At 42.6% G+C, this 13789-nt stretch overlaps 1 protein-coding gene across 7 annotated transcripts in view; it reads left to right on the top strand.

Annotated features, from left to right (window-relative positions):
* The first annotated feature begins 5848 nt into the window (after nt 1-5848).
* FAP (pro-glucagon) overlaps nt 5849-13789 on the top strand; it is an 80567-nt gene continuing 72626 nt past the window's right edge. For 6 of the 7 annotated variants that reach the window (XR_012664361.1, XR_007359228.2, XM_075117880.1 and 3 more), the window contains exons 1-2: nt 5849-5954; nt 8541-8625. Coding sequence is in view for 4 of the 7 variants with exons in the window: in XM_075117880.1 (XP_074973981.1) it covers nt 5859-5954; nt 8541-8625 (181 nt within the window). In the remaining 3 variants the exon portion in view is untranslated. Of the gene's footprint in view, nt 5955-7971; nt 8247-8540; nt 8626-13789 lie in introns of those variants that run through there. The other variant, XR_012664363.1, reaches the window with a different exon arrangement.

Genomic DNA, 13789 nt, shown 5'->3' with positions numbered 1-13789 from the left:
AACCCATGGGCCGAGATACAGAATTTGCAGGATTTGAGGCAGACACTATTCCTTTGTTGCCTTCAGGGGTCCAGACGGGGTTGTGTGAAGCAAGGAGATTCTTTTCCCCAAGAATCAGGCAGGTACAGACAATACTGAAGAGGTTTATTCATGGCACTGAGAAGACTGATAAACAGCTTCAAAAGTGTGGTGTTACAGTGACCAATTATATACCATTTCTTGTCAATCCATTTGCATTTATCTTGTACTTACAGAGACAAACATTGTTTCAGAGAAAGAGAGAACACTTAACATAATAATGACAGGAGCACAACTTACGCATAGAAACTATTCTGATTACATCAATTATCTATGACTACCCTTTAGCCGAAGGGGTGGGGTGGGGGTGAATGTTCACAGATATCCAGAGAGCTGTGGAGGGTTTGTACTGTTCTTTCTTACTGAGAGGCCGAGTTACTGGGCAGACATTTGACCATGTAAGTTATCAAGTGTTTACAGCTGCCATTGTCCTTGGGCCTCTGGTATTTCTGCTTGTTAGTTACGTGGGTTTTTGCCTCAGCTGCTAACTGAATTTTTAACTCTTGCCTAACATTTGCCACCAAGAAGTTTTAAGGGGGTAAGTTCTGCAGGAAGTCCTGCCCTAAGGAACATGAGCAATAGCCGTCTGTGATTCCCTGATTGGCTGGCACTCCACATATAAACCAGGAAGCCATTTCTGGGTGCTTCTGCTTTAGATCCCACTTGCTGTGACTGGCCTTGATCCAAGATTTGCAGCTCTCAGACTAGGCTCACCTCCTGACCCTGATCCTGGGTTTACCGTATAAGACTTAAGACTATTGCTGATCAAGGCCCTGGCCTGTCCCAACCCTGATTCTCACCTCACATTCTCAATTTGGTAACAGACTCTGACTTTGTGTTTGTGACCTGGCCTGGCCCTGGATTGATCTGTTTCCCAACCCCATACTGAGCAGCTCAGTCCGTGCCCACAGGCTGCCCATGACCCAGCTCTGACCGTCACACTCTCCTACTTCCATGTTCCCGCTTCTATCTCCTTATTGTAAACCTAAAGATTACTGTTTTCCATGCTTCTCTCAAGTTTTTTGTCTGATAGTGTTTTCATTCACTTTCAGAACAGTTTTTGTTTCTAATTTTCGTCTTATTTTCCCCCCTTTTGCTCATTTGCTTCCTCCTTCTCTGACCCATCTTTCCTATGCTCCTCTTTCTTACTAGTTTTGTATGGCTAGCACATGTGGAAAGTAGAGGCAGCTCTGTGATGGTTACTCAGTGTATCCGATATCACATGCCTGGACACTGACTAACATTTTGAAGCACGGAATGTTGAGACTAATGTACTGGAAGAAACAGCAGAGAGACATTGGAAGGGTCAGTAGATCTTTATGGCTTGTGATGTTACTCTTAATATTGCAACAGTTGCTGCTTGACTTCTCTGCTTATTACAACACATGCTTACAATGGTTAGACTCCGAATTAGAAAAATACACACTTATATGGGATCATGGTCTTTTTGTTAACTTGTTGTCTTGGTATGTGTCATATGAGTTTGAATCATTTCCTCTGTGGAGTTCTGTAAATGCCCATCCAATAGAAGCAGCTGAATATTTAGAAACTGGCTGTTCTGATCAAATCCTGAGGTTTGGGGGGGGCTTCCCCTTCTGTTTATTAGTATTTCCTCCTCTTGAGGTTTTGGGACATTTTTGATTGTGTCAGATATGCCCAAACATGGTGGGGGAGGGGGGGAATTGACTTCTGCAAATCCTGATTGCGCTGGAACAGTGAGTATATGATTTGTTCTCCAAAACACAAGGGAAAGAATTGAAAGTTTAACTACAGTTTCCTCAGTGACCATATCCACTTGATGTTACTCAATATCAAGAGGTCTACATTATAAATACTTAATACATTTTCTGATACTCCGTTCATTTTTCCTAAAGACTCCCTCAAGGTTTAGGACCTTGGAAGTATAGAACAACTATTAATTACAAATGTTGATCTAAATGAAAGATGTTTTTCTAGCAAATAATTGTCTCTCAGATACCATCTTTCTTCTAGAACTGGTCAAAAAATAAAGATGAAAGTGATCTTCATGGCAAAAAATTGAAGTTTCTTTCTTTTTGATACATTCAATGAGGGTGAATTATTATTTTTCATTCCCTCCTCCAAAATTTTTGTATTGAAAACCTCAAAATAGCAATTGGGATTTTTTTGTTGCCTGGGTTTTGAAAAACTAAAAATGTTGAGAATCATATCAGTGAATGTTATGGACGAATTGTTTCTTTTTACTTTTTTTTTTTTTTTTTAATAATTTTTACTTTTTTTGTGGAGGACAACATTTCTAAGAAAAAATGTATTCTGAAACTTTCAGCTGGCTCTACTTTCATCACCTTATTAAGGATCACTACTCCTGTGCAGTGCAGTTCTACCCTTTAGGCATCAAAATGCCTCATGAATGCCTCATTTCTGCCTTTTTTTTTTTTTTTTGTTGGTCTTTGTTTCCTTTTCCAAGGAATTAGTCACTCTGAGGAGCAACACTCATCACTGTTCATTCTGTTTCTCCTTTGTTTCCCTCTCCCCTCCTTTTTCTTATCTAGATAATAATCAGTAATGAGAAAAGGAAATCCAGGCTTCAGATTGCAGTTGTTCCAAAGAATTTTGTCTGATTTTGCCTTTTTACTCTATCAGGGCCAGTTCAGACAATTGTGGTTTGAGCGTTGGCCTGCTAAACCCAGGGTTGTGAGTTCAATCCTTGAGGGGGCCATTTAGGGATCTGGGGCAAAAATTGGGGATTGGTCCTGCTTTGAGCAGGGGGTTGGACTAGATACCTCCTGAGGTCCCTTCCAACCCTGATATTCTATGATTCTATGAAATTCTGCCAAACCTGCAGCCCAAAGGGCCCCTGGGTGGTGGCAGCCCCACCAATGGTAGTTTGAAGATTACTGTTCATACTTCAGGCTTGTGTTGAGTAAAAGTTGCTTGATGCTGGCTGTGAGTTCCAAGGGGATAAGAACTCGAGCGCCCGTGTGTGGAAGGGTGTCTCTTCTCCATTTATTACTGCCTTGAGGCACAGCACAGCCCTGGTTCCACTAGTCACCTACTTTAGCAGGAAACCTGTATTTACTCTGTCTGGAGGAGAGACGTGTCTAGCTCTCATTCAGTTTCAATGAGATTGGGGTGCTCAGCTTCCTTTTACTACTTAGAAAATCCCAACCGTAGGAATATACTAATTCTTACCACAAACATACATGGCTATTCTGGACTCATTACTTATTCTCCCCCCTTCTCTTTCTACATGAACTCAACCCATGCAGTTTGCACAGTGTAGGAGTTTGGGACAGGTGAAGGGATCCGGACACTCACTGAATATTAGGCCTTTTCACTACTACCCAGAAAAGCAACAGCCAAGTCTGAATCCACAACAGTCAGTTAGATGGCACAGCTTTTTCTTTTCTGTTCAATTCCCTTGAGAAGAACACAGGCTATGACAATATTCTAACACTTTAGGTAAAGAATCTAATGTCCATTTCCAGGGTATCAAAGGTTCTTTCAGACAATGCCTGTGGAATAAGCTCCCAGTGGAAGTGGTGGAAATGGCACCTTTAAAACTAAATTGGAAAAAAAATATAGGGTATTAGAAGAGGGCTAGCTGGCTGAGGCTCAGTGCACATTAGACACAGGTTATATGCAAGGCTGGAGGCAGCGTCAGTGGGAATTGTATCAGCATCCCTGATTGAAGGAATGCAGCTGCCATGTGTGAGGTAGGTTCACAGTTTGGGGGTTTAGTTCGCCAAGGGGGTGGCTGGATGGAGTAGCATCAGTAGCCAAAAATCCTGTTTTTTGTCGTTTCTTGGTAAAGTGAGTGGAATCATTTACACCAGATACAGACTTTATCAAACATGTCCATGCCTCTGCCACCTCAAGAATAGAATACTGCAATGAGCTCTACATAGCTCTATACCTGAGAGTGCTCAGCAAGTTAACCTGATGCAGAATGTGGCAGCCGAGAGCAGGTGTTATCAACCAAGGTTATGCGTACCCCTCGGGGTACACAGAGGTTTTTCAGGGGGTACATCAACTCATCTAGATGTTTGCCTAGTTTTACAACAGGCTACATAAAAAGCACTAGCAAAGTCAGTGCAAACTAAAATTTCACAGACAATGACTTGTTTATACTGCTCTATATACTATACCAGTGTTTCTCAACCGGGGGGTCACGATTTATTTTATAATTACATGATGAAAATAAGAAAGTAAGCAATTTTTTTCAGTAATAGTGTGCTGTGAAACTTTTGTATTTTTAAGTCTGATTTTGAAAGCAAGTAGTTTTTAAGTGAGGCAAAACTTGGGGGTACACAAGACAAATCAGATTCCTGAAAGAGGTACAGTAGTCTGGAAAGGTTAAGAACCACCAGCCTAGAACACATAGTACAGATGTTTCAGGAACTGTACTTGGTGCCTGTGAGTTTCTGGGCAGAGTGCAAGGTCTTGGTTTTGACCCTTTAAAGCCCCTAATGTGTTGAGACAGTGGTTTGGGCCCAGTCAATGTAAGTGACCCTTATCTCCTTCTCCCTCACTACTACAATTGTTAACAGCAGAGTCATTCAATCTGGAGGCCCATTGATTAATAGGACCAAGGGCCAATAAACACAGTGGGGCCCATTGTGCTAGGTGCTGTACAAACACAGAATAGCAGACAGTTCCTGCTCCAAAAGTTCACAGTCTTTACAGTCTAACTAGACAAGAGAGACACAGGGTGGGGGAAGTGGTAGAACACACAAGCAAAGTGAACAGTGCGATGGCAGACGTCCTCATGTTAGTGCCATGATTTGGGGGGGGGAAGGGAAGAGAGTGTGTTCAGTTAGGAGAGGATAAACTGAAAGGGGAGGGGAGGAAAGGGGCAAAGAAAGGGGAGAATAGGGTCAGAACAGCAGTTGTGGTATGAAACAGAGATATGAGACTGTGAGGAAGGCAGAGGGGAGGGGGTTGGAGCAAACAGTCATTCCGCACAATTAAAACAGTTGGAAGTTCTCTGAATGCCCAGAGAGCCGGCTTTGGCTGCTTCTCTCCTCCTGTCTGGAATATCTGATTGGTTCCTTTCTGTGGTTGTCCCCGAAGGCCACTACCACCTGGGTCCTAGTGCTCTCAGGGTGGGGAAAATTTCCCTTTCACAGTTCTGAGTCCTAGGGGGTGTCAATGGGAGGAGTGACCCCAGTCGGGCTCCATTTTATTGCTATAAAAGTTGGTGAGCTGCTGGCAGGGCATTCTCTGAGTAGACCGTCTACTCCAGAATGTCCTTTTCCTACTTTTCCAATATATCTGGGATCAGTTAAGCTTCAGGACTTGTCACAAAGCCCATAACTTCTCTAGGGCATTTGAGGAGGAGGTGGTGGGAGTAGTTTAGAAGGATTATGAGGAGATGCTTTATGTTGGAGGCACTGGAGGATGGGGGTGATTGTAGTATTTATTGGTTGACAGTTATCTGGGTGATTTATTAATTTGAGTTCTGTGAGGGTACCCAGCACATACAAAGTAAGGGCACTTACTGGTGTGGTATTACAAATAAAATATTGTCTTCATTTTTAAATACATTCGTAAGCAATCAGGTAGTACTGGACTAACTGGCCCAAAAGATCGCTAACCCCTCTAGATCGTGTAACAGCATAAGAGAAATGTTGTGTATAATCTACTATAGGTGTGATAGATGTGGGGTCACTTCCTGGGTGTTAAATGTACAGTTTCTCCAGCAGTCTTTGGCACTAGTTTAGATCTGTGAGGTAAGCTTCCTTGCCAAAAGGGGGAGACAGAGACAAAGTTGAGAATGTGGGTTGCTTGTTTGGCTGAGTATGGAGACAAAGCAGAGGAAAACGCACAGCCCCTCTCAAGTATGGCCTTCATTTGAAAAGCAGATACCAGCTAAAATAATTGATCAACTGAAGGAGGTAAGGAAGAAAGAGACTTTCTTAGCTGACTCATGTCAACACAGTATGGGGAAGAAGTGGCAGCTAATAGGTTTAGACCCTATTTAGGGTGACCACATGTCCCAGTGTTCTGGGGATCTTCTGGTTTTGGGGGGCTGTCTTGGGCTTTCAGATGGGTTTGCTAAAACTGAGTCAATTCCTAGTTCTCATGTGGTCATAGAGCTTCTGCTGTTGCTGCACTGGGCTGAGCCATAGGTTATGGTGCTCTGAAACAGCTCAGCTGTGCTTCACTAGCCCCTGCTTCTCTGCAGACCATAGATTTTGACCCCACTCTCTGCATGCTCTGGACTGGCTCCTCCATAGGCCACTGTCCAAGAGGGTTCCGGGAGTCTTGCAGACATATTTGAACAGCCTGGTCCAGTCCCATGCTAAAGTAATTAGGTGAAAATGTCATTACTGATTCTTTGCAGAGATGTCAGAAGAGGTCATCTTTTCAGTTCTGAACTTTCCTTATGAAGTATTTCTGTGCAGTGAGGGGAAATGGAAACCTGCAGCTGGAAAGACAAAGAAAGATCAATGTTACAAAAAAAAAAACCCCCCACACAAAAAACACCCTGTATATTTGCTAAACCCACTGGCTGGCTGGTAGAGAAATCTGTCAGTACAGGCACTGCGGTCACACTACTGTAAAATGCCCTATAGGGCCCCTTGCAAGCACCAGAATATGGCACGTGCTGAGGCTGGGGCAAGAGATAAGAGGGGCTGTGCTGAGGTGGGGCCATAGCACAGCACTCTGTGGGAGACTGTGGGCAGCTCTGGGTTGTGGAGCTATCCAAAGGCAGCCCAGGGAGGACTGCCATTACTTGAAGCAGCTGCCTGGGCTGCCTAGATTAAATGGAGGGTTGTTTCTATGGTGTTCAGTGGTCAGTGCTTAAGGTGCTTGTAAGACATCTATATTGTGTGTCCAGTTCCAACTGACTGTTCATAACAATAGCTAGAACTTTACTGCACTCACCTAGACTCCCTTGTCTGACAAACTTAGCCCTTAAAGGCACAGTCCTCAATATCACAGTTTCAGTATGACATTATCTGGAAGGGCTGTATCTACAAGTAGGACTTTCTCTAATCTCCCACCAATGTTATTGCACTGGTGCAGCTCTGAGCATAGTTAAATGACACGAAGGTAAAAATACCTACGGCCAGTCTACGCAAGTGCTGTCACCTTTTTCTATCACCAGTGGAGCTGTACCGAAGCTAAAGCAATAATCAGAAAATGTGAGAAATGGCTGTCTGACTATATTTACAGTGTGCTCTGATTACAACAGTGTGATTTTACTTCTCTTCATTAACTTCAGTGAACTTTGGATCAGCCCCTGTATGCCTATGGGGACAAAAGGACATGCACTTCCATGGTTAGAGCACTCATACAGCCAGTTGTGCGTATTGTTTGGCTCACTAAAATGAGGTGAATTGGGGGGGAAGGGGGAAGTGTTGTTTTTCCTTGACATTGAAATATCAAGCTTTTTTTAAAAAAAAATCCTTAGCAGAGCCAGACAAGGAAAATCCAAAGCCCATGGAAGTCAGTGAAAAGACTTCCATTGACTTCAGTGGACTTTGGATCAGGCCCATAGATGTTTCCCATTCAAATCTATAATGTAAAGTCTACTACACAATTATCATTTTCTCAGAAGTACATATAATAATTGTCTTCACATGCTAAAGAGATATTGATTTAAAGAAATTTAAAAATGTATGTACAGTATTTCTATTCCGCTCTCTGCATTTCTTATACAGTCTTCATTTCTTTTTTCTTCCAAAAACTAAACATATAGGCATAATATATACAAATAAAAATAAGTGCTTTACTTTTCCTTAATTTGTAACTTCATTGAGAATAGAAATAAGGTCATCGTCAATAGGCTCTAAAACCGTGAGGTTTGCCAAAATACACTATACTTTTTAGAGGCAAACAGCATATATCAACCTTACTGTTGAGTCATAAAACCCATAAGTTTCTGTAAGCAGATGTTGGTTACAGTTTACACGAAGAGGGAGAATATAATTACCACTCCCACAGCAACCCATGGGTCACTTCCGGGCCAAGAACGCTCCCAAAAATCTGTTTCTAATTTTCCAGAAAACCTTTGAAATTTGGCACAGTTTTCAAAAGTACATGGAAAAAAAAGTTTTCCTGAGGTTTGGCCTCTGAATGTGAAAGCAGAGCCTGCTGTTTAGACTCCTCTCACAGATCCACTGACCAACACCCAGCAGAAAGAATTTTCATTCTTTTAGAATACATCTGGAAAAATGAAGGTCAGTATGTGAACCAAATTCAATCTTTAAAAACTGCTGGATCTGTTGTTGTAACCTTTCTATCGTTGCACAAGGCCAGGCTCTAATCTGTAAGTATTTGCTTCACCGGAGAGAGGAAGAAAAGCAGTTCTAAATGTAGTACAGGAAGATTTATGCTTGTTGACTTGCATGGATGTCAGCAATAAACTAGAATACTCTTTCTTTTTGTGGTGGGGGTATTTAGTTTCAAACAAAGCCATAATATATATACTGCAGAGGATACTGTAAACATAATTATTTGTTTTTATCCTACAGACCCGGCTAAAAATCATATTTGGAGTGATCGTATGCCTTTTGCTTTCCTCACTTATTATGTGCATTATACTACTTCCAGGAAGAGGTAAGACAATTTATAGTGTAATGCATTGAAAAACACATCTTGGAGGTTGTTTTAAAATAAGTTTATACAAATTATTTAATTTTGTTTTAGCATTGTCCTGCCAGTGTTGCTATGGCTTTCTCAGCTTATAGGAATGTTTTACTGACAGTTTAAAGTTCCTAAAGAAATGAAGATGCCAGCATATGTTGATACAAGGAGCTCTTTCAAGTGAAAGGCACCTGCATTAACTTCACCATGCTTGACAAATAATGTGCTTTGACAGGGCTGCAAACATAGTTTTCATCATACTCCTATTATCTGTTAGCATTTGTTTTTGGGGCAGTGACACTCTCATGATCTACTGCTTTGGATTTGGGGAACTTGCATGAGGTTTCAGATGGTTGAATAACAATTGTAGACGATATCTTTATAATAAATTATTAGCTCAATGCACTGCTTTTATGAGGGGGGAGGAGGCTTGATTAGTTTGTGACTACTTACAAATGACTTAACATGTTTTGAACGAAATATTAGCCAGCAATGTGTTTCATTATTTGGCTAGCTCTGTGAGGTTTGCAGATGTCTTATGGACCTGTTCCTCCCTGAGCTAATTACTGTAGCTCCATATTAAAATAATGGGTTTTGGTATGAAGATTCGGACATGTGTGGTCTTAAATTCAGGACCTGAGTGGCAGTGGCCTATTAGCATAGGCAGGTTTTCCAGGTGAGGTGTCTTATACAAGCTATCTAATGTATCTAAGTACTCGCATAGCCCCCACAGTAACTTAGGGCATGGCTACACTTGCAGATGTAGAGTGCTGTGAGTTAAACCAGTCCTCAGAGAGCGCAGTAGGGAAAGCGCTGCAGTGTGTTCACACTGGAAGCTGACAGCGCACTGGTGTGGCCATATTTACGGCACTTGTAGCGGCATTAGGAGTGGTGCATTGTGGGCAGCTATCCCACAGAGAATCTCTTCCTATTCTGGCGCTGTGGCCCCACAGGATGGGAAACACCACCGCATGGTGGTATCAAACCCAGGAGCAAGACCTGACCTCCTCTTCCTCCCCATGTCACACTCCCCAGGGGCAGAACCCAAACCTTCCCCTACCATGTTACATCCCCCTTGCCCGCCAAAAGGTTTTAGTGGAGTTTATGGCATTCTACTACAATAAAGTTGCCCATCCATGATATAGAGGTTAAATAATGATGATGATAAAGTCTCTCAGTGAGTTTAACAGATGAGCTACAGTTAGTTATTTTGGGTCTTGAGATGACACCAAAGACCAGTTTTGGACCTGCAGCCCCATCTACAAGTGCCACGGGTGAAGACTATTGTAGATGGATGTGCACTGCTTTTAGCTTTATGCCTTGCACGTCTCTCCTTGACTGCAACAAGCTGGAGTCTTGAAAATCTTTCAGTCCAAGGTGGCAGAGCTGTTGCCATTGGATCTTGTCGCAGGCTTTTGGGTTCTCACAACAAATGTTTTGGTGGCCTCAGAGTGCGGCACCCAACTCTTGCTGGTGGTCACTCTGACAATTTTTCCTAAAATACTTAATTAACCTTAGGAAAAACAAATAAATATGCACATATACATGTCCAAATCATTGTGATTTATTTATGTAGGAGTTTTTTTGAAGACTCAATGATAAAAATAATCTACAGTTGTCTGTTCTTTACTGGACCTAAATACAATGGAAACACAAATAAGGTGCTTTGCACGTTCTTGTTTATTTTGTTATTGTTATTTTCTTTTGCTCTTCCGGTTGTTGTTTTTTTTTTAGACTTGTTAGCTAGTAAGTCTACTGCTGTGAAAAGTGACACTTGTATGTTAATATCACTTTTCACAGCCTCCCAGCTAGTTACTAAATCTGCTGTGAAAAGTGATATTAATAAACATACAAATATCACTTTTCACAGCAGACTTTCTCAGCCCCAGCAAGCCAGAGAACAAATTAAGCCCTGGATGGGGAGGCAGTGGGACCATGGGTGATAAGGGAATGGATGGGGGACTGAGGGAGGCAGCAAAGGCTAAGGGCGATGGAGGGTGGTGAGCCTGGTTTGGCCTACGTGCTACGTGGCCCAAGTCCAGAGCCTGCTGCTGCACAGCCTGGGGACAGAGTGCGAAGCCCTGCACCCAGGGGCCTGGGACAGGGCCCAGGGAAGCACCCCAGGGGCCGGAGATGGAGCCTGAAGCCCCATGGCTGGAGCCTGCTGCCCGCCACCCCAGGGCTAAAACCCAATCTCACCAACCCTGGGAAGGTAGGGAACTCACTGGCTGTCTGCTTCTCTAATTTTTGTGGCTCCAGAGGGGGGAAGGCCTGACCCCTGCTGGTGGCCCTGGGAGAGGGGCTGCTGCTTTGCCCCCTCTCGCAATCACTACCCAGGAGGATGTGGCTGTGAGAAAAGACCCTGGTGTCCGCATTTGAGAAATACTTGTGGATGTTGAGGTCGACATTGCGAGATTGGAGGATGGCCTTGACAGTGTCTTTGAATGTTTTCTTGGTCTGCTCCCGAAGAGTTCCAGTCTGCAATTTTCTGTAAAAGATGGCCTTGGGTATTCTACTGTCAGACGTACTGACCACATGACAGAATCATCTCAGCTGCACTCTCACTGTAAAAGCTTCAATGCCTGTGATGTTACAGCACTGAAGGACCTTGGTGTTTGGAATCAAATCTTGCTATTTAATTCCTTTTATCCGCTGTAGATGTCGTAGGTGGAATTGATCTAAGCTGTTTATGTGGTGTTGCTAAGTAGTCCACATATCGCAGCCACAGAGGGGTGTGGTGATGATGATGGCACAATAAACATTAGTTTTTGTTTGCAGTCTCACCCAGCGTTCATTCCAGAGATGATGCTGAAGTCTTCCGAAGGCATTGGTGGCTGCACCAAAGCACTTTGTAATGTCGTCATCAATCTCATGAAACGACACTGCCTATGTAGCAAAATTTGTCAACGAGCTTGTGTGGAGCATCATTGATGGACACAACTGGCATAGTTGCAGTACTTCTCAGTTGAGGCTGGACCATGACTTTTGGCTTCTTTAGGCTGATTCTTAAGCCAAAAAGTTTTGCTGCATGCACAAAGCAGTTGAATAATAATAGGATTGAACCTTGTGAGGCTCTACAGGTGAGGGCTTTGGAGATGGAGGAAAAGTTGCCATAGCAATCTACTGGGTTCAGTCAGATTGGAAGGATATGAGAAATTTCACAAAGTTCCCCTTCATCTCATCAGATTCTTGGAGGTGAGAGGAATATTTGGTAAGGAGTATGAGATATCACAAAGAGGTCCAGCTTAATGGATCTGGATGTATTTACCTTGTCCATGGACAAGTGCTGGCTTGGCATCAGGCTCTGCCCAAAGCCTCACTGAGAGGAAATGGGAAATGCTAATACCAGATCAAACAAGTGATTAGTTCCAATATCCATCAACTACAGTGTCCTGTACATCAGTCTTCAGTACCAGATGCTTCAGAGGAAGATTCAAGAAATTCTGTTTAAAAACAATTATGGGTTAACTCATCCATATGTAAGTATTTCCTTAACCCCAAGCAGTTAGCCTTTGGTATTGTCCCATCAGCATAAGGGTTTATACTCCTTATGCTTTTTTTACCCTAGCTAATGGGACTGTGGATGTTATCTCTATCGAAATAAAGATCCAGTTTGTCTTTGAATCCTACTGAACTGTAGCTCAGTTTCCAGAGACAGAAGTGTGAGTTTTTTGTGGCTGAAAATCTTGCAAGTCAGACAAGAACAGGAAATATATGGTGAGTCAGAATTTTATGTTTCGCAACACTGCTTAACTGTGAGAAGTTCTTGAAAGAGGATTAACTCCATTGGAGGCTTACGTAGGAAGAAAGCTCAATTCCCTCTTCCAAAATAAACAAAAAGGTGTAATCTGTAAATACAAGATATATTATAAGAAGAATTTAATAACAACACTGTAGGGGAAAATGGCCATCAAGTTTGCTAATGTAGAACTAAGAAATTCACAATTTTTCTTTTGGAGAATTTAACATAAATATGTAGTTGCAGTTTATGTGATTTCCCTGTATTTCTAATTTTGATTACATGGCTATTCTAATACTTAAAACTTGTGAAAATATGAAATATTACATATTTATAATGAGAGCTATCTTTCCTGTTTTCTTTAGGAAACTAATATGTTGTGGCTTGAAAACTGCCAATTTTCACTCAGAAATGCTCACCCTCTTTATAAAACTTTATGTTTTGCTTAGAAAATGGGCCTACTATGACTCCAGACCTCACCTTATCTCCTGATCTCTGGCCTTGACTCTTGCCTCCTGACTCTAGCCTGGTACTACCTCTGATCTCTATTCTCTGACTCCAGCCTAACTCTAATCCTGATTCCTGCCTCCTGATTCCAGCCTGGTACTACCTCTGATCTCTGGTCTCTGACCCTCTCCTGACTTTGACCCCAAAACATGCTTACTGAACCCGGATCTAGTAATTCCTCCGACCCCTGCTTATTGACTACCATCCCTGATGTGTGGACTCCAGCCCAGCTGTGGCTGATAGGTCAGACCGCCTACACCCCAGTCCCTTACATTATGTCTGCACACCCACCCCCAAAAGTACAAGTAAATATGTAAACCAGAAAGGATACTATTCAATCATTATGCAGGCCTGATTGCCAATAGAGGAAAGTTCACAAACAGCAACTTAGGATACACTAGTAGGGTGCATGATGCCCTGGAGATCTGGAGATTCTGGAGATCTGGCGTTTTCAAATTTGGATAATCTGGGACTTTATTCCCTACCAATAATATGAATATTAAAGGGGTGTCTAGTGACCACCATTATTTTGGGAGATCCAGTCTATCTATAACGTACTGCCCTGGCTCATGAAACCCTCCCCTGGTATGGGAGCACCTGGCAGAAGGTTAAATTACACACACAGCAGTTGATGGATGGTGGTAGAATGTACATTTGTTCAACTGAAGGCAAGATGATGCTGCCTACAAAGCCGTTTGGATCCCAGCGTGTATAATGCCATTAATGTTCTCCTGCAAAACATATGTGAGGATGGGGGGAGAGCTTTTGCCAGGAATGGGTTGATGTCTGTGCTGGTGTAAAGGCCTGTATATGTAGCCAGAAAGTGCACCTCTGAAAACTGATGCTGGAGTCAGGAGAACAAAGGAACTAAGGGTTGGTTTGTGCCCATAT

The sequence above is a fragment of the Caretta caretta genome, chromosome 11, assembly GCF_965140235.1.
Source record: "Caretta caretta isolate rCarCar2 chromosome 11, rCarCar1.hap1, whole genome shotgun sequence".
NCBI classification, from domain to species: domain Eukaryota; kingdom Metazoa; phylum Chordata; order Testudines; family Cheloniidae; genus Caretta; species Caretta caretta.
Note: the sequence above shows the minus strand (reverse complement) of the source record. Positions and strands in the feature narration are given on the sequence as shown.